This window comes from Archocentrus centrarchus, chromosome 12 (genome assembly GCF_007364275.1).
Source record: "Archocentrus centrarchus isolate MPI-CPG fArcCen1 chromosome 12, fArcCen1, whole genome shotgun sequence".
Classification (NCBI taxonomy): domain Eukaryota; kingdom Metazoa; phylum Chordata; class Actinopteri; order Cichliformes; family Cichlidae; genus Archocentrus; species Archocentrus centrarchus.
The window spans coordinates 10080147-10105629 of record NC_044357.1 but is presented as its reverse complement, the minus strand read 5'-3'; the positions used below and the strand labels follow the sequence as shown (position 1 = coordinate 10105629).

At 40.1% G+C, this 25483-nt stretch overlaps 1 protein-coding gene across 2 annotated transcripts; it reads left to right on the top strand.

The window, feature by feature from the left end:
- The first annotated feature begins 266 nt into the window (after positions 1 to 266).
- Positions 267 to 22327, top strand: LOC115789053 (AP2-associated protein kinase 1-like). 2 transcript variants are annotated; one of them, XM_030742228.1, is made up of 21 exons: positions 267 to 731; positions 1076 to 1285; positions 2579 to 2697; positions 3916 to 4024; positions 4159 to 4301; positions 5383 to 5504; positions 5818 to 5899; positions 7890 to 8022; positions 8127 to 8230; positions 8577 to 8659; positions 8803 to 8963; positions 9413 to 9534; positions 9679 to 10035; positions 10336 to 10481; positions 10583 to 10758; positions 10837 to 10926; positions 11732 to 11827; positions 13563 to 13670; positions 14295 to 14465; positions 15546 to 15653; positions 20763 to 22327. In XM_030742228.1, the coding sequence occupies exons 2-21, from the start codon at positions 1123 to 1125 to the stop codon at positions 21440 to 21442; spliced, it is 3273 nt and encodes a 1090-aa protein (XP_030598088.1). In that variant the 5' UTR covers positions 267 to 731; positions 1076 to 1122; the 3' UTR covers positions 21443 to 22327. The 2 variants fall into 2 exon arrangements, with proteins under 2 accessions (XP_030598088.1, XP_030598089.1); XM_030742229.1 differs by lacking the exons at positions 267 to 731; positions 20763 to 22327 and adding an exon at positions 15982 to 18974 and having other exon boundaries at positions 766 to 1285.
- The last annotated feature ends 3156 nt before the right edge of the window (positions 22328 to 25483 follow it).

Sequence of the window (25483 nt, the reverse complement as noted above, 5' to 3'; positions counted from 1 at the left end):
GCAAAAAAATAATAAATAAAATAATCCAGAATGTTGTATGTAATTTAGTATACACAACATAAAAAAAATGTAACCTATAAGTGTATATTTATCTTTTCCTTACTTATTTTTAAATTAACTGCATTGCACGACACGGAACACATAGTACATAAAGTGAATACTCGGGCTGTGCGACGTGGCGTGAACGCGCCATATAACCACATACGCGAGAGGGGGTGGCTGCAGCTGCGCTACGAACTACAACACCCATAATTCCGTCCGCTCGTCAACAGCAACAGCTAGGATGTTGCGATAACGGTGGAAGCCAAAGATTGCTGTGGTAGCAGAGATTATACCGCTGGGCTGAAACCTCTGTGTCCTGTTTTGGTAGATGTCAGAATCTGTGACTACATATTCGCAGCTATACTTGCGACAGACGGAGGCTTCAGTCTATTGTCGACTCGACGCTTGTCTGTGTTAATGAAAGGCTTCATCCCGCTAATGCGTTAGCTTAACTAAAATCATAGTTTTTTTTTTTTTTTTTTTTTAAATAGTAAATGGAAGCAATTAAATAGCGACACGGGCAGCTAGCTATGTGGCAACAAACAGTCGCTCCACTTCGCTGAGGATGGAAATATCTTTGCTGGCAACGCTGTCAGACAAGTTACACGTCGGCTACATCGCACTCGAAGACATTATCTTCTCCAGAGGATAACCTGGATAACCTTAACGTACACGAAATGTCATAGCGCGTAAGTAGCTAGCACTAAGCTAGCCTAGTAATGGCTGGACGAGATGGAGAAGGACCTAATATTATCACCGTCAGCAGCAGCCGACCATGAACAGCTGGATTGATAGCTAAAGAAATACTTTCTCCGGAGATGCTTTATCCTCCTGGGTGGTGTAATTCACTTACATAACTCTTAGTCGCAACGGCTCTAGCTATCACTAACTGGCTTGTTTTGGCAAGCAAATGCCCCCAGAAACCTGAGTTATCGCAATATTATCATAAAGGCATCACTACAGGCTCCATATAGACTCGTTAGGTTTACAGTCAGAGCTGCATTATAAATCACTGCAATAATTTTGCATACAGGAAACGACAGCTCATCTGAAGCCGCATATACCCGTCATTTTGACAACATGAGGAAGTTCTTTGATTCCCGTCGGGAGTTGGTCAGCTCCGGGCCTGGTTCTGGAGGAGGAGGGAGCAGCTCCGGGTCCAGCCACGCAGGCGGTAATTTCATTGGACGAGCTTTTACTGTCGGGCGACACCAAGTCACTGTTGAGGAGATAATTGCTGAAGGTGAGAAGGGGTTGCACAGACCAGATGATGCCATTTGTTTGTTTGCCCGCTCTCTCTCTCCTTCCATGCATGTCAGAGTGTGATATGTGACCTGCATGCTTGAGCCCAGAGTATGAGTCACATGACAGAACAGAGATGCAACCTTATATGATTCCCACAGGGATGATGGCGACTTTGCATCTATGTATCTTGTGTACATATATGCAAAACAGAGGCTGGCTGCTTTCTCCCAACTGTACACTGACTAACACACACACACCATTTGCTTTTAGCTCTTATGATTCAGATGAGTGATTCAAGGGGGTGGAGATGTACCTGAAGCCCGGCAGATGCGTGATGTCTTTGAAATGAAAGAACGTTTAGTATCCAGTAGATTCTGTATTCAGGGTTTTTGTAACAACAGTAGGCAAACTATAGGACTGTGGAACGTCAGGATAACATAATGGGTTCTGTAGTAAAAGCCTGAAACTTGACCACTGAAAAGTAGTTCTACTAATCATGTTAAACCAATATATTTAATCTGAGTGTGCTTTTCTAGTGTTCAGTGGCAAGTTATTCAGCTTGTCTGAACATCGCATGCACATTCAGTGTGTGTCTGGTAATGCTTCCAGTAATGTATTCTTACAGACTCTTGCCTAACTTAGACACCCTTTTGTTCTATCAGGAGCTTTCTGAATCAAATACTGTACAGCATCTATGCTTTTAATCAGTTTTGTCAGGCTGCCAGGTGCAGTACGCAGTGAGTGTCCAGTCTGTGTATAATACAAGAATAGACTGCAGGACAGCTCATCGGGACATCAGCATTTACTGTAGTCAAATAGACACACCAGACATGGATGTAAACCCTTAACTCACACTGACGTTCATAGGCATCTCTTGCAGATGTCAAGTGCCATGCTGCCATTACACATGACAGGCGGAGGATGCAGTGTAAGCTGTGATGTCTGCCTGAAACTGATGACTCCACAGCTAAAACTCTGCAAAGCAAATTTGTGGTCTGAGCCATACCAGATGGTTAGGCCTCAATGTAGGCCTCTATGTAAACCCTGCAGCAATGACATGACTAATAGATATTGTGCTATAAGGCGGGTACCATTTGGTGCTGATTGTGGTTACTGATGAAAGAATATACATGGATAGAAAGCCCAACAGTTGCTGAAGAAATGAGGCATGAAAATTAGCATGTCTGCTAAATTTTCAAAACTATGATGTCCTGAGAAGCCTTGTAAGAGTGTTGTGGTGATTTTAATTTGAATGTACATTTTTAATTTATCATTTCTCTGCATCATGCAGGTGGTTTTGCAATTGTGTTCCTCGTGAGGACAAACCAAGGGGTACGCTGTGCTCTGAAGAGGATGTACGTCAACAATGAGCACGATCTTCAGGTCTGCAAGCGTGAGATTCAAATAATGGTGAGTTTAAACATTTTTCTGCAGGCTCTCACTCTAAGCTGTCATGGTTTGTTATGTTGGGTAAAACCGCATAAGGCAAGTACAAAACAAAAGTCTTTGAGAAGAAATCCACAAATGCCTCATTCTGTCCAGAATAACTAAGAGCAATGTGCTCCCCGCAGCAGGCTTGTTTGGATTCTTCAACCACTTTTGCCATCCTGGTACTTTGTGTGCTGTTTTTGTTTTGCCCTGCATGGTTTGGTAAAAATGAACACAAATTTAGGGGCTGTTTATTTCTTAGTGAGTTTTTTTTTTTTTTTTTAAGTATTTTTTGTTGGTGATTTAAAAAAAGAAAGAAAAAAACTTTTATATCCAAATTGTAGTTGTTTCCCTGTGGACTTTTGACACATCTCTGATGGCATGAAATAACACTGATCTGCATTTTCCTGCTACAAATGTATTATACAGAAAGATCACATTACTGTAAAGTAAAGATTTCTGACTTCTTTAGGGAACAGAGGTTTATTTAGTGTATAAACAGACATTAATGCCATGGTAGCCTACCACTAAATATGAATAGTCTGTCAGTGGTCTTGGAAAGTTTGACAGCATTTTCGATGCCTTCTTTGATGTCTGAATCTGTACAGTTTTCTGTGCAAGGCAACACGCCAAAAAGAAGGAAGGAAGGAAGGGATAAAGCCGCAGCAGTAGACATTCAGATTATTTAAAAAGTGACAAATTGTATCATTAAACAAACATTTCAAAGAACTACCTCCATTGCTGGCCTTGTTTTGCTTGTGAAACCAATTAACTGACTCTAGTATTTGAAGTGAAGATGGTAGTTCCTCAGCATACAGTGTTTTCTTCACCTCTTCAGTCTTTGTCACTTTGCCTCTTGCACACTCACTGAGACACACACACACTCACTCATACACAAGCAGACGGTGCTTCACCTGGGCTGTAGTACTTGACATTTTTTCATTACATAATAGATTCCAGATTTCAGTTCTCCATTGCCGCTCCCCCTGTAGGTGAAGACCTCAAACTGCATCTCAAAATGCTGACCAGATTGAATGAATGAGCCTCCTTTTACAGCAGGAAATGGAAATACTTTGTCTCTGACCCACCTTTTTGGAAAACAAAAAAAAAATGTCAGTTAACAAGGAAGACATACTTTTGGGTCTATCATTTGCCCACAGTCCTTTATTAAGGATTTTGTTTGTGTTTGTGTTCTTGCAGAAAGACCTTGTTGGTCACAAGAATATTGTTGGTTATCTGGACTCCAGTATCACAGCTATGGGGTCGAGGGATGTATGGGAGGTGCTCATACTAATGGACTACTGCAAGGGTGAGTGCTGAAAGGGAAATGTAAGGTGGTTGCAACCTCATGTTTTGATTAATAAAATAATTTAAATCTGTTGGACTTCCAGTTTAATTTTCACTATTGTTCAATGTGACGTATAATTGGGTGGTATTTTACAGGAGGTCAGGTGGTCAATTTGATGAATCAGAGGCTGCAGACTGGTTTCACTGAATCGGAGGTGCTCCAGATCTTTTGTGACACCTGTGATGCCGTTTCTCGTCTGCACCAACGCAAGACACCTATCATCCACAGAGACCTAAAGGTGACACATTTTGCCTCTTCTGCTCACTCTAAAACTGCAGCAATTATCCTTTTCTGTGTTTTGTTTAATGTTCTATCACATACGGAGAGCATTATTATAGCATAAAATCGAGATGATTGTGATTGTGCTTTTGTACTGCCCCTGGTTTGTGCTGGGTTAGAGGATGTTTGCATAAAGTTTTATTGTGTAGCAAGGTACTTTTTTGAGTCTTTAAAAATTAGAGGTGGGCTCAGGGGCTCTGCCTCAACATTTTGAAGTCATGATGTAACCTCTGCCTCAAGCTGGACAGCACCTACTGTACATCAACATTAAGGGTGAGACTCATGAGCTGATAAGACTATACTGTCAAGATGTCAGAGAGGAAAACTGTGGAAATATCCAGCATTAATAAGTCAAAATAGCCTAAATCATATTCTTCTAATTCTAAAAGAAAATCAGAGCAGTGACTTGTTTTCATAAAAATATCAATATTTGGCAGCGTATGTGCAATTTACATTGCAAGAGGACATGACATTAATATATTGAACTATCAAGATTTTGTTCCATTTGTAATCACCATGCTGTGGTGTCTTTTGAAGAGTCGATTGATATGTTTGTGTGAGCTGAAGCTGAGTCTTATTATATGTTAGATTAATAGGCAAAGAGAAAAAAAGGGTACTTGTCAAAATACTTAAAATAACTTACAGTCACTCAGCTGCTGCATAGTTGTCTCATTAATCTTGGGTTACTGTCACTCAGTAATTATATGGAAACATGACTTTAGTGCAGTGCAGTTTTTTTTTTTTTGTTTTTTTATAAAACCTCAAAAACATAGTATATCGAGTATATTGAGAGAAACATGCAAGTTTTGAACGTGTCTTAAATCTGCAAGTCATAATGGGAAGATATAGATTATAGATGAAGCGCACCTTTGTTATTATTTCAAGCGCACATCTTGCAAGAAAGAGAGGCCATTATTTGTGTTGGAGAGCGGCTTATCACTTACTGCCAAAATTATTCCTTTCATGATAAAACCCTCTATTGCCCTCAAAGGAAGCAGCTCTGCATGTCACTGTGTGAGTCATCGCTTGTGTGTCTACAGGTGGAGAACATCCTCCTGCACGACAAGGGTCATTATGTGCTGTGTGACTTTGGTAGCGCCACTGACAAGTTCCAGAGCCCGCAGACCGAAGGAGTGGCCGCCGTGGAGGAAGAGATCAAAAAGTTTGTGTCTCTTTTCATCTGCAACTTTCATTCATTAGCACTTCTTTTAGGTAATGTGGCACAGAAAGTGACTGCAGTTTTTCAATTTTTTAGTAGCTTGATTGTTTTTTGTTTTTTTTCTTTATTATTGTATTTTCTCAATTTTTCACCCTTATATGGAACTGGAAAATTATTTTTAGGTTTAATTTGTGATACATAAAAGCAGCTCATTAATGTGCATTTATAAGCATACTGTACTATGCATTTTTTTTTTTTTTCAACACCTCACTTAAAACCTGTCACTAACTAATTTGTTTCTGTTCCCTTCTTTCAGGTACACCACTTTATCATATCGTGCTCCTGAAATGGTGAACCTCTACAACAATAAGATTATCACTACAAAGGCAGACATCTGGGTGAGTTAAGATGACAGACCGCTCTGATAATCATGATGCGGTTGTCGTGAAGAGTTAACACATGCAGCATGTACCTGGAAAAAAATATCCTAACTTAGACTTAAAGTTTGGCTTAAACCACAATACTGTGCAAAAGTCTAAAGTCACCCCTCATTTCTTTATATTTTGTGCCCAAGGAGCCAGACTTTCGTGTAATTTCTTAAATGGTTCTCCACTCTTTCTGAAGGTCTTTTAAAGTTTTTCTTTGGACATTGGCTTAATTTTTAGTCCAGTCCTTGTACCTGACCATTTTCAGAGGAATGTTTGTTTGTTTGTTTGTTTGTTAAGCCGCTTAACACTGATCTATGAATCATTCAAGCACAAAAATGGCACCCAGTGTTGTGTTTACACACAACAGACAAATTAGCAGAGAACCAATATAAAATTGTGTCTTTGTTACTAGCAGCCTATTGCTAGCAACACATAATTTGTTCTAAATATACCGAAGATAGCACAGTTTGAAAGGCATAAAATAGCATTTTTGCAACAACAAGGTGATTCCCAAAGAGCTGTGACTTACAGTGCATCCTTAAAACATTTGAGGAAATGAGACAAGTGGAGGACAGATGAAGAAGTGGCAGGCATTCAGAAATATGAAAAAAAATCCAAAAGAGACCTGACACAGGACCTGAGAGATGCATCTGTCCCTTCACTTGAGCTCACTGAAACCTCATCAGAAATGGTCTCAGTGGAAGGGTGGCTTTCAATAAACCCTTATTCAGGAAGGAAACAGGGAGGAAAGGCTGTGGTGTCCCAAATTACATCATCAGTATATATGGAGGAGGTCAGGAGACAACAGTGTATTTAGTCATCTGTAAAACGCAGTGGAGACTCTGTCATGGTTTGGAGCTGCATTTCAGCCAGTGGTGTTGCGATCTTGTCAAAATGGATGGAATTATGAATGCAGAAAGATACCATGGTCCCCAGGTGGCTCAGGGGTGGAGCAGGTGGTGTATATGCCGCTTTGCAGTGCAGGCAGCACAAGTTCGAGTCCCGGCTTGTCACCGATATGCCCGCGTGTCTTCCCCCATATCTTTCCCCCATTTCCTGTCTCTATACTGCCAATAAATCCGATACCATTAGATTTTGATCCACCATGCAATACCATCTGGAATGTGTCTAATTGCAGTGCTTTTCAAGAATGACAGTGATCCCAGACACAATGTCAGTGCAGTAAAAGCATACCTGGGTAGAAAAACACACAATGGAACACTATCAGTCATGGATTGGCCTCCCCAGAGCCTGGACCTCAACATTATTAAAGCAGTGTGGGATCATGTTGACAGAGAACAGAACAAAAGGCAGCCAACATCCCAAGAAGAGCTTTGAATGTCCTCCAAGAAGCCTGGAGAACTATTCCTGAAGACTACTTAAAGAAATCAGAAGAAAGTGGCCTCAGAGAGTTCAGGCTATCTTCAACAATAAAGGTGGTCACAACAAATATTGATGTTCAAACTTAGAATTGTACAAACTCTGATTTTGCCTTATATACTGTATTTCTATGTATGCTTGCACGGTTCAGTAAAAGCTACACCTAGTTCCCAGTTTTTCCAAGCAAAATGTGAAGAAATGAGACGAGTTGCTCAAGACTTTTGCAAAGTACCGTAAGTTTAACATTGTGGCCCAAGATTAATCAAACAGGTCTTTAAGAGAAAAATATAAACTCTTTAGGCTTGTGAAATAGCTGTGATGTTAATACTCACTTTTGTAACCTTATCTCAACTGGTGTTTAGATGGGAAATACTTTCTGTCACTGTTTTTGATTAATTATCTTCCTCTCCCTCTTCCTCTCCCTCTTCCTCTCCTCTCCTCTCCTCTCCTCTCCTCTCCTCTCCTCTCCTCTCCTCTCCTCTCCTCTCCTCTCCTCTCCTCTCCTCTCCTCTCCTCTCCTCTCCTCTCCTCTCCTCTCCTCTCCTCTCCTCTCGGGTATGCATGTGGTTGTCTTCTCCAGGCACTGGGCTGTTTGCTGTACAAGCTGTGCTTCTTCACTTTGCCCTTTGGTGAAAGCCAGGTGGCCATCTGTGATGGCAGTTTCACTATTCCAGATAATTCCCGTTACTCTTATGATCTTCACTGCCTCATTCGTTAGTACCTCTTATATATTTCAACAGCATAAATTTCATATCTACTTACTGACTGGTGTCCGTCTTTTTCAGACTTTCATTTTTGTATACATGGTGTGTTTCAGGGTACATGCTTGAGCCAGATCCAGACAAAAGACCGGATATCTACCAGGTGTCCTATTTTGCATTTAAACTAGCTCAGCGGACCTGCCCTGTTCAAAATGTGAAGGTCAGTCCCTCTCTGCACCAGAAGCAGTCAAAATATTTGGATTTGCTTGACTTGGTCTCATCAGGTCTCTGCTATGGGTTCTCTGCCTGACCTACTTCTCGATCCAGGGCAGTTGTCACACTGTGGGAGGAAGATAAGCTCAGATTCATTATTTTCATGTAGCACAAAATGATTCATTATTTTCATACAGTACAAAATACTTGTTTGCCCTGATGATATTTTAGTTTAAAAAAAAAAAATCTTTTTCAAGTTTTGTCTGTGACGTATTGATATTCGCTGTGCAGATTTCTTTGTAAAGCTTTTCCTTTTCCTTTTTTTTTTTTTTTTTTTTTTTTTCATAAACAAGAATTCTCCGATTCCTTCCAAACTTCCTGAGCCAGTCAAAGCCAGCGAGGCTGCGGCAGCAAAGAAGAGCCAGGCTAAGCCCAGGCAAGCATGATCTGCTTTCACTGTTACTATTAAAGTTGTAGAAACATTGTGGAAGTAATTAGGGACTGATACTCATTAAATAATTATGTTACCACTGTTTGCCACGATTAACAAGAAGGCCAACATCCTTTCTTTGTTGCCAGACTGACAGATCCAATTCCCACGACTGAAACCTCCATCACCCCTCGCCAGAGGCCTAAAGCAGTGCACACCCAGCCTGCTGCTGGCATCCTACCCATCCAGCCTGCTGCTCTGACCCCTCGCAAGCGGGCTAATCTCCCTGGTGGTCCAGCACAGCCTGTGGGTATGTATGGCACTCTGTCCTTATTCTCCTGTCTGTCACAAGAAAAAGAAACCAATCTTTTGAATAAGGATGAGCCTCTAATCCTTTGTGCACACATTGAATGCCTCAATTCTCAACAGGAACAGCTCAAATAGACAGGTGAAGACTTATGCAAATTAATCTTACCACAGCCCCAAAATGATTATGAAACAATTTTCTCTACTCCTGTTTCACTTAAAACGGAGCTTCAGGTGATGTAGGTTATTGTGTATGTTATGAATCACTTTGTATTTAACAGACTGTATTATCAACTTTAATGCATTTTGGTGAGCATTATATCATTTTTTTTAATTCAAGTAAACCTATTTGGGTTTCTTCATATTAAAACTTTTGAGCATCTGTGCAAGTATTAAGATTAAATTGTCTCCACTGATTGTAAAGTAATGTGTTCCTTTCTGTTTTTTCTGCAGGAGTCAGTTTAGATCTTTCTCAGCCAGCTGCAGCTCTTCAGTCACAGAAGGCACAGGCTTCAGCTCTGTCACTCATTCAGTCACAGACTAATTCACATCAGGCTGCACCTCCACAGAAGCAGGTACACTGATCGCCGTGTCTTTTGTTTAGCAAATGAGATTCTAAGTTAATGTATATATGAGGGGTTTCCTGTTGGTTTAAGGAGGAGGGGGGGAACATTTTTATAAGCTTTGCATATATCATTTTTTTTTTCTTTGCATGTTAGGCTGTGCAGCCAGCTGCAGCAGCAGAGACAGCAGCACCAGCAGCAGTGGTATCACCGGTGAGCAAAGCTGACGTCCAACCACAAGCACAGCCAACAGTCCAGCAACAGACTACTCCCCCTTCTGTTGTGAGCACAACCTCACAACAGGCCGCACAGACCCCATCCAGCCCAGCCCCACCTCAGCGCCCAGCTCGTCGTAAGCAGGCCAGCCTGGCTCCACAGGCAGAAGCTCAGCCTTCTCCCAGCAAACCGGCATCCAGTCAGCCGGCGGTATCTCAGCAGGAGCAGATAACTCAACCGTCAGCCGCCCCGGCTCAGCCCAGCTCCACTGAGAGCAGCCAAAAACCAGCTGAGACAGTAAGTGGCTTCCTGCCAAACATCCAGCTTCAAACAATGTCTGAATACCAGCACTGTAGAGCTGTCAACTTTATCCTTTTGTCCATAATCTACACGTGGCATGCCCTAGTATAGAGTGTTTTTCCGTCTCATTAACCAAAGACATTTGAAAGTATTTAAAAAACGTGAATAAATATGCTGCTGTTTATATTCTTTTCTTCCTCTCTTGCGAACACAATTAGCCGTGAGTCTTTCTATGTTAAATAGTTGTTGATTTTTAATATTTTGGCTTCCTTTTAAGTCTTTGCCTCTTTTGCTCAGACTCCACCCACTACTCCAAAGACAACTGAAGAACAATGCCACCAACGCACACCAAGTGATGCCACAGTGAGCGCTGTTTCTGCAGTTCTAGTGAGTGACTCCTTACAGCAGCCACAGGGAGCTAATGAAGAAGCAGCTCTCAATCAGTAAGTGGCAGGTTTTCTTGAATAATCCTTAACAACAGGTGTAACTCTTCTCTTGCTTGCTTCATTTATATTTTGCTGTTGTTGTTGATATTTACTTTTAGATCACTTGCATCTCAGCCAAGTCTTAGTGATGCAGTACAGGAACAAAGTAAAACTGTTCCTGCTTCTGGCACTGCTACAAACACTCCCACACAGCCAGCGTGGAACCCCTTTGATGATGACAACTTCTCCAACCTCACTGCTGAGGAGTTCAAAAATGATGGCAAAAAGGCTAACGGTAACATCTGAGCGCTTATATTTGAGTGCAGAATTTTTATTTTATGATAAACAATAAATGACAGTCTTCTTTTACCAGACCTGTCCTCAGATACTGAGACAACCACTTCAGAAGAGTTGATACCAGGCCTTCAGGCCTCAGCTGTTGATAGTATCCCCCAAGAAACTGGTATGTTACATTTTACCCTTAGATATTCCACAGATTGAGTTTTTCTTCTATATACAGTACTAGGTCTTCTCCCTGTTTTCATTCTTCATTGTACTGTAAAATCTGAAGGAGAAACTGTGAAAGTAAACCTCTTAATGCGCCTAATCCAATAATCTGAAAGCTTTAATTAACACTGGAAAACAACAGGGGAGTACTGTAATGTGCCGTAAACTGGTAAGAGTTTTATATAAAAACCTGCTGAGCTGCCAAATGAAGCCATGCAGTTACAGTTACGCAAACTGAAATGTATACATGTTATTCTGCTTAGTCTTTATTTGTGGCAACTGCAAACTGTGATGCAAATAAAAGATCACAGATTAGATAAATAATTAGTCAGTTGGTGTTTATCAAAGAGAATAGGCTGTGAAATAATTTAACCAGCAACTAACATGATTTCCGTGTGTCCTTCATTAAACAACAAAACTAACAAAAGCATCTCATTGACTAGTGAACTCCAACCTGAATCACCCAAACACCTTATTTTCAGACCTGAACTGCCACACAGTACCTTTGTTTTGAGACCTAATATGTGCTTCATTATGGGATAATTTTCTAAATGTCTAAAATACACTTTTAATTCTGGAGAGAATTTGATTGCTTTTAAATGTGAGTCTCTTAACCAGGTATTGCACTTAGTAAGGTTTGGTAGAGTTATTAGCTTTAATTTTAAAGTGTGGTCATTGTGTCTGTATTTTTAACCTAATTTCCAACCTTATAGATTATAGATTATACATGTTTCCTTTATGACACCTCCTCTGCTTCCTAGTTGAAAGACCAACCGCCATTCTTGATGTGGAATCAGGGGCCTCACTGCTGGCTGTCCCAGATCCTTTCCATACCCTCGAGCTGTCAGATGCACCAGGTAAATACCTGTCTTTGGATTAGTATACTGTTTACGTAACTGTGAACTCAATTCTATTATTGCATCACGTGTAATACATTACAAGATGTCTAAATTTGTTGATTTATTTAAAGTAATAAATTATCCAGATGAATAATACAATGAATAAACTGAGGTTCTATGAGAGCACATTCTCCGCAGTATTAAAGAAAATCAGACCAGCCTCAGACCTTACCTGGTCGTTTTCAACTAAGCCTCTATAAACTCTTCATAAAATTCATGCCAGCAGTAGTTCTTCCCTGAGGCATTATATTCTCAGGTAGTCTGGTAAAATCTAACCATTCTCCTGATCCTGGATTCAGGAGAATGGTTTAGATGGACAAACACCCACTGGGGCCTGTGGATAACTGATTAGAATTTAGTGGTCAAAGTCACTGTGATGCCACACAACACATTTTTTTTCTTTTGGTTATTTTATCCAAATGCAGTGCTTAACAAATTTATTAGATCACAGTGAGTGTCAGATTGCTTCCATCCTTAAAATCCCTAATACGGTGGTTTATAAGAACAAGGTCAAGAAGGAGACATTAGGGACAACAAAGCTACAGAGTGGAGAGTGAAAACGACTCTGCACTGACCGGGATGACCGTCGACTCATTCAAATGTCACTCAACAACCGTAGGATAACATCTAGTGACCTACAAAAAAGAATGTCAAATGGCAGCTGGGGTGATGTGCGTGGTGAGAATGGTATGAAACAGGCTCCTAGGGGCAGGGCTCAAGTCATGTATGGCTAGAAAAAAGTCTTTCATCAATGAGAAGCAGAAGACCATAAGGACCATAAAGGACTGGAGTAAGGTCATCTACTCTGATGAGTCCAGTTTTCAGCTTTGCCTAACACCTGGTCATCTAATGATTAGACAAAGATCTGGAGAGGCCTACAAGCTGCAGTGTCTCACACTTACTGTGGAGACACTACAGTGGAGGTTCGGCTGTGGGGGTGTTCCAGCAAGGCTGGAATTGGGCAGATTTGTCTTTGCGAAGGACGCATGAATCAAGCTACGTTCAAGGTTATGCTGGAAGAAAACTTGCTCCCTTCTGCTCTGGCAATGTTTCCCAGCTGTGAGGATTGGTTTTTCCAGTAGGACAATGCTCTGTGCCACACAGCTAGGCCAATCAAGGTGTGGATTAAGGACCACCAAATCAAGGCCCTGTCCTGGCCAGCTCAATCTCCAGACCTGAACCCCATTAAAAACCTCTGGAATGTGATCAAAAGGATGATGGATGGACATAATTTATCAAACATAGCTGAGCTGCTTGAATTTTTGTGTCAGGAGTGCCAAAAAGTCACCCAACAGCAATGTGAAAGACTGGTGGAGAGCATGCCAAGACACATGAAAGCTGTGATTGAAAATCAGGATTATTCCACCAAATGTTGATTTCTGAACTCTTCCTAAGCTATAACATTAGTATGAACCTGTTTTCTTTGCATTATTTGAGGTCTGAAGATACGGCATATTTGTTATGTTCTGCAAATGAATGCTGTAAATGGCAGTATTTGTATCTGGAAGAAATGTTCAGTAGATTATTTTCATTTTAGTCAAGCACATACAGTACCTATAAATAGTAAAATCAGAGAAACCAATACTTTTGCAGTGGTCTCTTAATTTTTTCCATATTTGTTGTTGTTAATGTTTTTGCCCTTTGCTCAGACATGTCTCCTTTCTCTTCATCTCATCTTTCCATCGGGCTTTAGAGAAGCTGATTGAAGGACTCAAATCTCCAGACACATCTTCCCTTATGCTTCCTGACCTCCTGTCGTTATCCGATCCTTTTGGTGGGTCCGTGGAAGAGTCTGCAAAAGGTGTGTGTGTGTGTGTGTGTGTGTGTGTTCAGGTTCTTACTTTAGAAATGTATTAAATACATAGAAGATTTTCAGGAAAGGTTAAAAACAAGCAATGAAGGCTTTTCAGATATTCTGGTGTAACACTGTTGGAGGTTCATCAGCCGCTCACCCTGTTAGCAAAAATTACTAAAAAACACTTTGCACTTTCTGTCCAGGTATGTCACATATGCTGCTGAATAGTTTACTGCTTTCCTGCAGTTGTAGCTTAGAAAATGCCAATATTTCACTGTTGTGTTAACACAACATGTTTTCACAACTAGTCACATGTCACACAGCAGGTTTTTCTTTTTGTTTTTTTTAGCAAAGACAGACAAAACTGAAGAAATGTATAAAAATTGTAACCAGCTGTACCATTTACTCCATTATTTTAAACGCCCTATAAATAAGAAGAGAGAAGCTCATTTGTGTTTGTGTTGAACCTTACACTTCGCTCCTCAGAGTGAATAGGATCTTTTAAGTTTGAAAGTTGTAGAAGGAACCTCACTCATAAAGCCCATGTAAATATCTGCATAGTTGTCGGTGTAATTAAACAGTAACAAAACGTTACCTTTTCCCTTGCCCACTTGTCCTGAATCGTTCCAGACCCTCTCACAGCAGACGACTCTCTCCTCGGCTGCTCTCTGATCTCTGGTCCGTCTGCCCCTCCGGCAACGAGCAGTGCAACTTCCTCCGTATCTTCTGCCCCCACCTCTGCTGCCTCTGCTCTGGATGACTTCAGTCTGTTGTCTGGAGACTCCACACAGCCTAAAGCAGGTAGCTTTTACGTATGTCGCAAAGGAAGGCAGCGACCTCCTGCACTCTGCCAGTGCTGAATTTAAAGTAGCATTATGATTGACAGAAATCTATGACCGACCTGTCGTGATCTTTGACAGAGACTTTTCTGTATTTTGGGTGGTAGTGTTTTCCTTAGAGACATACCACCACCATTGTTGTTTTTCATCTCAGTTTTGCTGTTTTCTCACTTTGACTGGCAGAGGGCAGCAGACTGAGCTCTGCCGTTGAACGCTGCTGGAGCGGAAACCAGCTTCTGCTCTCAGCAGCAGTTTTGAAGATAGCAGCATCTAAGCAATGAAAGTGAGACGTTCAGGTGTGGTTTAGTGTTGTAGCCATGTCATCTAGCCTGCAAGCTTTGCAGTTACCATTAAGGTATCTGTTTGGTCTTCTTTTTGCTAGTTGGTTAACAATGACGCTTTAGCTGGAAAGCTAATGTGGATGTTATTCAGAGTCTGGATGTTGGCTTTTCGAGCAGGCTGTTGTGTTCTGATTCATCATTTTGAAGAAAGAAATTTTCACCACTGGGTGGCATCAGAAGCATTTCCATCACTTAACAAATCCATTTTAATCCAGAATCATCTTGACTGTCATTTTATAAAGGTTTGGGAAAAAAATTACAAAGTAATTCGTCTGTGGAACTGTAGCCTGTGTCCCAAAGTAAGAGCTGCACAGCTGTGGTTTAGATTTTTGGTCCTCAGCTGGTGAACAAAAGCCTTTGACTGCTGTTGTCGGTGCCAGCTCCAAATCACAGCCTGACTTTGCACCAGCTGCATCAAAACAAAACTGCAGGCCTCTCTTCATAATATCTTATCAAACAGGGTTTGTGCCACAGGAGAGCAGCAGATGCGTTTTTGTAGTAATTGCTGTTTTTTTTTTTTTTTTTTTTAAGAACATTTTTATCATTGTGAGGAATGATAAAACATAGCTTGTATTATCACTGTTTTTGTGGAAAAAGCATTTACTCTATAAAGCCTTTATAAAATGATCTTCCTTACAGCTACCTATAGTTTCACTTCAAAGGGTTTTTTTGGGGGATTATTGGGCTTCTGTTTTCTGCAGACTCGTCTCTCCTGATCTCAGACTTTGAGTCCCAGCAACCCAGTGCAGAGGCTGGTACAGAGGATGAGTTTGATCCTATTCCCGTCACAGGCCGAAAGAATTCCCAAGGTATGTCTTAACACTCTCCTCTAGGAAGCATAGGATGGGAAAAATGGTGCCAGAAAAAACGAATCGCATTCATATTTACTGAGAAGCAGATAAATTAGCTGTACTACTCTACATACTTAGTCATAGTTAAGTAATGCTTGAAAACCAGTAGAAGGAAATGGGTAAATTCTGCCCTCTCTCTCTCTCTTTTCTCTTTCTTGACCTCTCTCCCCCTCTTTGATTGCTTTGATCGCTCTTTATGACTCCCGCTCCTGTGCTTCTCCTCCCCTGTGTTTGCCTGTATCCGTCTCATCCCCTTGCCTCCTCCCCCTTTTGTCTCTCCGGCCAGTTTCAGGAGGCCACTCGCGCAGTAACAGTGGTGGCTCTGAATCCAGCCTGCCCAGCTTGGCCCGCTCCCTGCTGCTGGTGGACCAGCTCATCGACTTGTAGGCGCTGCCCCCCCCATAGAAGCTGTAACACTGGATTATAGACTGGCATAGCATAACAACAATCAACACTGTTGTCATAGCTAGCTTCTTGCACCCCCTGGCTGTCATTGGCATTGTAGTTGCTGTAGTAGAATTCACTTTTCAGTGCTTTTTCATTCCCACCCTTTCCACCATATCGATTGCATCATCTGGCGTATCTTCACTTCTCATCTCTCACCTTCACACTCATGTTGTATCTTTGTTATAGTCTCCTTGCATCATGTATTGTCCATTCTGAAAGAGTGGCCAACACACAAAACTGTTATCATCCTTTCTAAAGGTTAGCCATTCCATCTTTCTGTCAATCAGGATATAATACAGCTGTCCAGTTTGTCTGAACAATACTGCATTATTCCTTATAGCAAACTATAGAAGATCATTGTTGTAATGTATAATAGGCATAGTTCTAAGTGGTTGTAGTTATTATCGTGCACAAGTGAATTTGTCGTTGTTTGCCTTTTTAAATTCTCCTCCCCAGATTTATTTGCACATTTTAAAGAAAAAAAAAACATGCAGAAAAATAAAATGACCATTTATTCAAATGAGGTTTATTCCTATAAAAGCCAAACTTCTTTGAAACGTAGTCATGTAGCCTGATTTGCACAGTTGCAGAAACATTACCTCTGGCAGGGCTATGGGAAGGAATATCTTTAAAAATGTGAAGCTGCTATAAGATCAGACTGAGAAACATTAAACAATCTGGAAGCAAAACAGCCATAACCTCAGTGAAGTGCCATAAAATAATCTGGGAAGCAAACTGCTGGATTTCTGAAAGCAAAATTGCATAACCGCAAAACTAAATTTCTTGCAAAATACAGTATGTCCAACCATTCGGTGAGAGCCAGCACCCGTTCTCTAGTGCTGTTGTTTTGAGCTGCTTCTTTTTTTTTTTTTCTTTTTTTTTTAAACTTTCTTCCTCAAGGCAAGCAATAGATGGGGCTGGAATTAAAATGAGAAATCAGGGTGATTTACTGTGTTAATAGCAGCGTGCCATATCAATAGTAATGCATGACAATAATTTGAATAATCAGCAGTAATAGGAAATAAAGTAGCAATTATATATATAGGCAGAGCATACATGACTATTCATATAATATCTCGGCACTAACGGAAACAGTCTAATCCATTATTTCACAAATTATTTTCACATTAACATATTCATTCCACATCGTGCAATCCCTTCTGCATTCCTGTCATTTGTTTACTTCTAATTTAATGTAAATAGATATCTGCAACCCCTGCAGGCTCCTATCCAGACCGTATATTATATGAAGTCATTGTCAGAAAGCTTTACTTGTGGAAAACATATTGCTTTACTTGTGAAATCTCTCTCCCTGTTAATACATGTTAATATAATAGAGTGTTAGAGAATGAATGTAAGAAATAAATATTAGTCTATAATAAAATATATCTATGATTCTTAACACCATAATCATTCATTAATATTGAAGAATATATAAATATTTCATTCCTCTTTGTGGAATTGTGTTAAGAAGTTTTTTTCTTCTTTTTTTTTTCTTTTTTTTTCTCTTGGTTCTATCTACTTAATAATTGTGAGTACATTAAAATGTATAGATGATAACCCTAGTCTGTTCAGTCTGAAAGGTCAGGCTGAATCCTCTGTCTTATTCTATCTTCGTGAAATGAAAGTGAGCCTGTGTTCTGTTTGTTTACATGAACCAATGAAGGATTATATTTTTATTCCGAACCGTCTTCTGCAGAGTGGGAGTTGATCCGCTTCATTCGAAGTTGTGCTTTTGAAATTTTTTCTTTTTTTTCTTTTTTTTTTTTTTGCTTTGCCGGTTTTAGTGGTCACAGGATTCATATCAAAAAGCATGGCAGTGTTGTTGAATGTTATGTTCATGTGTGTTGCTATACAGTGTTATGATAAGTATGTGTGTGTGTGCGTGGAGTCCGAATTGTTGGCTGTGTTTTCCAGTAGCCTATTTGTGTTGTTGTTTGCTGCAAATACGACGGCGATCACGTCGCCATTAAAGTCTCCTCTGAAAGCACAGCCCCCCCATCCTTCTAAATTCTCTCAGGTAGTCAGAGCTACATCACTCTCTCTCCGAGAGCTGGAAGTGTACAGTATTGGCTTACTGCTCCCTGTCTCGCTGTCCTCCAGAGGTCTGCTCTTCGTATTACAGTTAGTGAATTACAGATGTGTAACATGTGAGGGGCTCTGTGAAGTGTGGAAAGGTCTACTCTGCCAGTCTTGCAGTGAACATACTGCACTCCTGCTGTAGCAGTGGTTTAATTATCAGACAGCATTGCTGTGATGGATTCGAAAGGATCAGCTCTATAGTCAGCAATATTGATGTTTCCGTAGGATCAGATGAATCAGATGTTTTGCTTCCTATACATCTTGAGCATGTTAAGTTATTTTGAAAGCACACACTAAATGTCCCAATATGTTTGTGCAAGGTCTAGTGAAAAGATTCAGTGTGTGTAATGTGGGATAAAATGCCCATTACACTGGGAATGACTGAAGTTCTGGACAGAACAGTGCCAAAAGCACTCAGTAACCTATTCACGCAAACATTGTTAACAGCATACTTACTATATTGGCCTCCGTGTTATCTCAGTGTATTTGTCCGCCCTCGAAATTGGAAGTATTTTGGGGACGTCAAATTTTTGGTCCTCATAAATCTGCAGGAAAAAAAATGACAGAGGAAGCTGTTTTAAAGCAGGTGTGATGACTGCAGGTCAGCTTGTGTTTTTAGCCATCTTCTTTATGATCCTTCCACTGAGCAGTCAATCTTTTGCAGTCACTGTTTGAACCTATGCAACTCCCGAGCTTTCTCCCTGTAGCCGCCAGTGTGCCGCTGTAATCAGTGGGAAGACCCCCCCCCCCCCCCCCCCCCCAAAAAAAAAGAAAGCCAAGCGAGACGAGTCCTCGATGTGAAACAGAAGCCCCTCATTTTTTTCTTTTCTTTTTTTCTCTTGTTTTTCCAAAAATGGCCACCTTCCATTCTGATATTACTGAGTGTTTTGAGACTCCTCCTGTCATTATGGCCCAATCCCTCGTCAGAGCTGTGATATCGTGTGCTCCTTCTATTTTTGTGAGATAACTAAAGAATTATAAAGGGATGGCAAATAAAGTACAAATGTGAATGTCAGCTTCTTGAGTATTGATTCTAAGTTACTTGTCTACATGGTTTAAAAAAATCTTGTGTGTGTGTGTGTGTGTGTGTGTGTGTGTGTGTGTGTGTGTGTGTGTGTGTGTGTGTATATATATCCTGATCTTTCCATTTCCTGCTAAACTTACTGTTTCTCATCACACACACAAAGGTATCTACATGAAGTAAAGGCTTAAAATAGCATTTTGTATGTGACTCTAAATAATGTAATGTTGTTATTATGTAGGAGAATAGGTTTAAATGTGTTAAGGACTAATAAGAATCTGCTCGGGAAACACCTTAACTCTCCCCAGGTAAGACTAAACATCAGCTTCATGCTCAGTTTCATTCTTGGTCTTTGTTTTTTTTTTTGTTTGTTTTTTTTTTTTGTTTTTTTTTTTTTTTTACATATTTTATGTTTTTTTTTTTGTTTGTTTTTTTTGTTTTTACACAGGTGTCAAGGCAATTTATTTATGCCATTCTTGCATTTAGTTTTTCCATCTGTAAAATTTCCCACTCAGTGCACGCGCTATAGTTAATGGGTTAACACAACCCTTTTTTTTTTTTTTTGTTTTTTTTTTAAGCACTACAAAAGGCTGAAGCTCCAGCACATTTTCCTTTTTCTCACTGTACTAACAAGATTTAGACTTTTAACATGATTCGGCTGACACAAAGTATATTCATTTAAAATAAAATTACTAATGGGTTTCATGTTCTATTTTTAGATAAAAATGTGCTTTTTGTTTAAAAACAAAAAAAAAGGTGATGCCAGGCTTTTGGAGTAGTAATGTATCTTGGGCATGTTGGTTTATGTAGAAGGGTTTCTTTGTTTTTGTTTGTTTTTTAAATCTGTTGAACCCGTGGATGAAAATACTGTGAGCCGTACCATTTAAAGAGCACTTACTCTGCTCAGAAATATTAAGGGAGCATTCAATCATCACAGTGTAACAGGAAGTCAGTTAAACTTCGGGGATCTCGACCTGTCCAGTAAGGAAGCTGCACCGATCTAGTGTGTGATCACTATACACACTACCTACGCTATGCTTACATACTGTAGGATGTCGGACCCTCATGCTCATGGAGTCTGGCCAATATCTAATATCTCTTCCACACTTTTGAGACTGTGCTGGGAGACACAGCAAACCTTCTTGTGATGATACGTGTGGATGTGTCATCCTGGAGGAGCTGGACTACATGGTACCATCTCATGCTACCGGCAGTGACAAGGACACTAACAAAAAGCAAAACTGAAGAAAAATCAGTTGTGAGACGTTTGCACTGAAGTTTAAATGACTTTGTATTATGCTGATGATCAAATGTTCCCTTAATTTTTTGAGCAATCTATGTCACACTATTGTCACTTTATTATGATTTTTGTCACAGGGATTAGTCCACTCGATTGTATTAAAATTAAGCATCCCTTTCTGTTTAATATCACAGGTTAAGAAAAGAAATACTTTGTTGAAAAGCTCTTGAGCAGAGATCTCCCTAGGTGATGTTTCTCACATCTCTTCCTCATGCAGACCTGCAGAGGGAGCTGAGCGACAATGAGCTGCGAGCCGCTTGGACAGCAGCTCCTGTGCAGCTCGCAGAGGAGAAACAAAGGCCGAGGATCCAGCAGAGGATTGCTTCATGTGGCTATGATAAACACATGTTGCTGACAGATGAATGGCGCAGTCAACACCATACCAGACAAACGCCTCGCACCAGCCTTCATTTCATACCAGTAGACCAAGAATCCCAATTCCAGCCTCCAAACAGCCCGTTTGCCTCTGATGTCTTCCAGCTGGCCCCTTTTAAATCCCCAGTAAAAGAAACCAAGGTGGCGTCTCGTAAACCTGCTGAGGTATCTGATGTTTTCCTCCAGGCACCGTTTGGAAGGAGGCAGGAAACCACCACAGAAGTTCCCATCAACACTCACTTAGTTAAGTCTGGTGCACAGCAGATCCAAGTCAGCAAACATTCGGTCAGAGTGTCATCTTCTCACACTTTTCAGCCTCTAACTAGACGAACGGCTCCAGAGACGCCTTTGCTCCAGCAGCCAGTGGCCGTGCACCGGGTCGTCTCCAGGATCGGTCAGCAGGCCGCCGTGGGCTCAGTAGCTGTGGGCCCCCTGCATTCCTGGACCATCGGGGGAAGAGCTCTGGATGACCCGTTTACTGCTGCACCGTTTCAGCCTAGATGCTCTCAGGGGAAACCCTGACGATTACATAATCATCTCCAAAAACAAACAAACAAACAAAAAGGCCAATTTGGAGCTAATGAAGTAACAAAGCCAAAGTATAGTGCAATGGCAGTATTACTTAAATCTCTGGTGGAGTTTTACTTTTTGACATTATTTGTGCATATTTAAAATAATGGAATTAGTCCTTTAACCAGTTCTGATCATGTTACATCTTGATGTTCTACCTCAGCCGTGACATCAGTTTTCAGTCTGAGAGCAGTCATATCAGCACTTTACACATAGTCCGAACTTTGGCTAAAATGGTCCTCATTCATTGATTTGTCTCTGACAAAAGTTCATTTCAAAGGTTTTTATTGAAGTCCGCGTGTGTAGGTTTATGACCATGTAATTAGCAGTTTTTAAATAAGGAATGAAAAGCATGAGCATAACCAATAACTTAGGTGTAAAGTAGTTGATTGCAGTTTTACTTGTCAGTTTGGCTGTGATTGGATGTAAGGAATGAACCACGTCATTAATGTTATTCCTGATTACTCCTTATTTCATGTTTAGATTACAGAATGTAGTAAAGAGAAAAGGGTCCGCACACCGGCAAAGCTCCTAAATAATGTTTAATCTAAGCAAATCTTGACAGCAAGTGATGTTTCGGGCCACAGATTGCCCTTCTTCAGACTTAACAAAATAATGCAGGACTAATTGTATGTATACACAATAATACGTCATGTGATGGATGCTGCCTACCAATCAGAAAAGAGGAAGGTAAAAGACAAACGTGTATACAATCAACCATCAACGGGAAAGAAAATATATAAATATGCAGATATATTACAAAAACACAATAAATATTTCAAATATACAATAAGTATTTAAACAGTCCAACTAATCATTCATATAAAAATATGCATATGCAAGTGTGTGTGTATATATATATATATATATATATATATATATATATATATATATATATATAAAATACTGCAAATATTAAAAAGTGCTATATGTCCTGCAATTCTGAAAAGATTTGTAAATATAAAAAAAAGATTAAAATGTATACAATCAAAAAAGTACAAACTACCACAGTCAAAAAATATATAAATAGGCAATAGACAAAGTATAGGAATGGCAAAAATGGAGATTATAAAAAAGGTCTCAAATCAAATTCCTCGTTAAGGCCATGAGGAGATAATGTGTTCAGGGTAAAGATCCAAAAAGCCTCTATATATTTTTTGGCCCAGCACCCAGCCTTCATTTCCATTTTGGATGTGTGTGTCCTTTTTTTCTTTTTTAGATTACAAAATGTGCCTTTAATTTTCCCAATTGGTTCAACAAATTGAATGAGTGTTGCAAGACATACCAAATCCTTTGCTACAAACTAAAGAAATGAAACATCTTTTACAGTTGCTGCTTTCACATTAGCAGAGTTAAAGCACTGCGCATTCACTAAACCCGCAGCTGTACATTATTCAGTATGATATTCAGAACTGCAAAGACTTTGAGTTCAGTTTAACCCCTTAATGACTGCTCACAAGTTGTGGCTGCTGTTCACAGTTGGTTCCCACAGACTGCTGCCATTATAGTGTTACAACCCCTTTGTAGTGGTCTTTAAAGGAGTGACATATCAGTTAAAATCGCTGTTGTCTTATGAGGGGATTCACTGGGTTTGAGCACGCTTTTAGAAAACCAACTTCATTTCTACCAAGCTGCGATTCAAGTGAGGTTCTTTTATGTTTTAGAAGATTTTGTTTCCAGTTTTGCTTTATTCTTTGACAAAAATAAACTTTTTGTAAACCGTACTGCCTTTGCTGTAATAGTATTTTGTTCATGCACAGTATTTTTTAATCTGTATTATCTGACTATTAATACTGGACATTAGGAACGGTTACCAGTGAAAATAAATGACTTATGGACATAATGGAGATTTTTTCTTTTTTCTGCTGCTTTAAGATTCAGAAACTTTGGCAGCTGCTGTCTTTATTTCTTCTTCAAACAACGGTGAGAATTATGTTATGAATGCGCAGTTATGCACATATCAAGGTAAACCAGTTTTGTGCTTTTGAGCTTAATGGCTTCTTTTTCACAGAAGAACATCCAGACACCCATGACCTTACCCGAGATGAGACACGATGGCAACAATTGTTCAACGGTTTATTGCCACGGTTTATTTAAGGAGCTGACATGGGAGTTTTGTGCCTTTGGGACTCAGGTTTTTGCTGTGTTGAGTTAAAATTTCTTGCCTTTCTGCAGCAGGATGTTCTTTCTCCACGTTCTGCTTGTCTTTATAAAATACAGCTCGGAGAATAATTTGAGCCCAAAGTATTGTTTTCCCTTAAAAGGTTTTTGGTCTGACTGTATCATCCAGATTGTGAAGATTAAACAAAGTGTAGTAGAAGGAGAAAATGTATAAAAGGCCAATCCAAAATCCCTATAAATGAAATCCAATCTGGTGTTTAAAGCACATTTTTGATGTCCGGTTGTGTTGCTGATAAACCAGCACATCGTCACCCTTGTAAAATAATGGCCTAAGTCATTTTTATGTTTGCCTAGATCATCATATTTTCAATGTTTGGTTCAGTTTTTTTTGGCTTTTCTGAAAATGACTTTGGCCATTATTTGAAGAGAGGTGACGATATGTGAGCTCCTGCTGAAATGTTTATGTGCATATAGATAGAGAGGGAGCGTGGGGTGTGTGTGTGTGAAAAATTAGCCACTTGTGTCATATGAGCTTAAACTTGAATTTATTTTCCTGACCTTGGGAAGAAGAAGAGCTCATGGAAAATGTGGAAAGTCAGCTAAGTCAAGAGGTTTTATTGTTTTTATCATTTAAACCTCTAAAGATTTATATAGCTGAGGAGTGTTTTATTATAAATTAGCTCAGGGCTGTGTACAAGCTGCCCTGCTGCTCATAAATCTGCATAACTGTGGAGGTGATTAGCTGCTTGAAGTCAGTCATTGCTATTGTTTGTGCAGCCAAAGTAAACAGTGCCATTAGCCAACCTTTGCAAAAGCATAGTTTTGCATTTTCTTTGACTATTTCTGAAGGTTTGGGGGAGAAAGAACTACACAAACGCTCCTGGCACAAGGTTTGCACTGTCTTTGAATTGATAGCATATATTAAAAAGACAAACACTCTGCCCTACATAGCTGCAAACTGCTAAAAGAAGGTCAACCTCAGTCTTTTCCTTGCTTTCCGATGGGCTCTGTGCCAGCAGCAAGTTGCATAAACAGCTCTTTCACATCTCCATGTCATCATTGTTGGATTTTTGCTTTCACTTCTGCAGTTTGCTGCCTGCCTCTGCTTCTGGAAGTTTTCTTTGATACGCCTCCATGAGCTCACTGCTCGCAGGACTGCAAGTCCGCCTGCGTGTGTCTGCAAAAGCTTTTCCTAATGGTGAAGAAACTGAACAAAAACACATGGAAAAGTTACATTAGGGTTTATTTTAGGAGTTCTGAGTTTAATGAGGCTCAGCTGCTCTGGATTGTTACATAATAACGTTTTCGTATTTCTTTTGTTGGGGAGAGCCAAGGTCCCCCCCCCCCCCCCAAAAAAAAAAATAAAATCACTATAAATGTAATATTGATAAATCTATTACAAAAACTTTAATAAACAATATACACTCACAGGCAATTTTATGAGGTGATTACTGCAAAAATCAGCCAATCACATGGCAGCAACTTAATGTAAAGATGTGGTAAAGATGACCTGCCGAAGTGCAAACTGAGCATCAAAATGGGGAAGAAAGGTGATTTAAGTGACTCTGTGGTTGTTGGGGCCAGACGGGCTGCTCTGAGAGTTTCACAAACTGCTGATCTGCTGGGATTTTCCCACACAACCATCTCAAAGGATTACAGAGAAGGGTCAGAAAAAGAGAAAACATCCAGTGAGCAGCATTTCTCTGCCGCTGTAACACAAACAGCCACTCATTACAATCAGAAGAACATCTCTGAACACACAGCATGTTGAATCTTGAAACAGATGAGCTACAGCAGCAGAAGAACACACTGAGTGCCATTACTTTCAGCTAAGAACAGGAAACTGAGGCTACAGTTAACCCAGGCTCACCA

What these genes read in the sequence shown, in the direction of transcription:
- LOC115789053 (XM_030742228.1), top strand. Translation starts at nt 1,123, where the DNA reads ATGAGGAAGTTCTTTGATTCCCGTCGGGAGTTGGTCAGCTCCGGGCCT. An exon ending in TGATCTTCACTGCCTCATTC is followed by an intron (nt 8,023 to 8,126) that starts GTTAGTACCTCT and finishes GGTGTGTTTCAG; the next exon opens with GGTACATGCTTGAGCCAGAT. An exon ending in TGGTCCAGCACAGCCTGTGG is followed by an intron (nt 8,964 to 9,412) that starts GTATGTATGGCA and finishes TTTTTTCTGCAG; the next exon opens with GAGTCAGTTTAGATCTTTCT.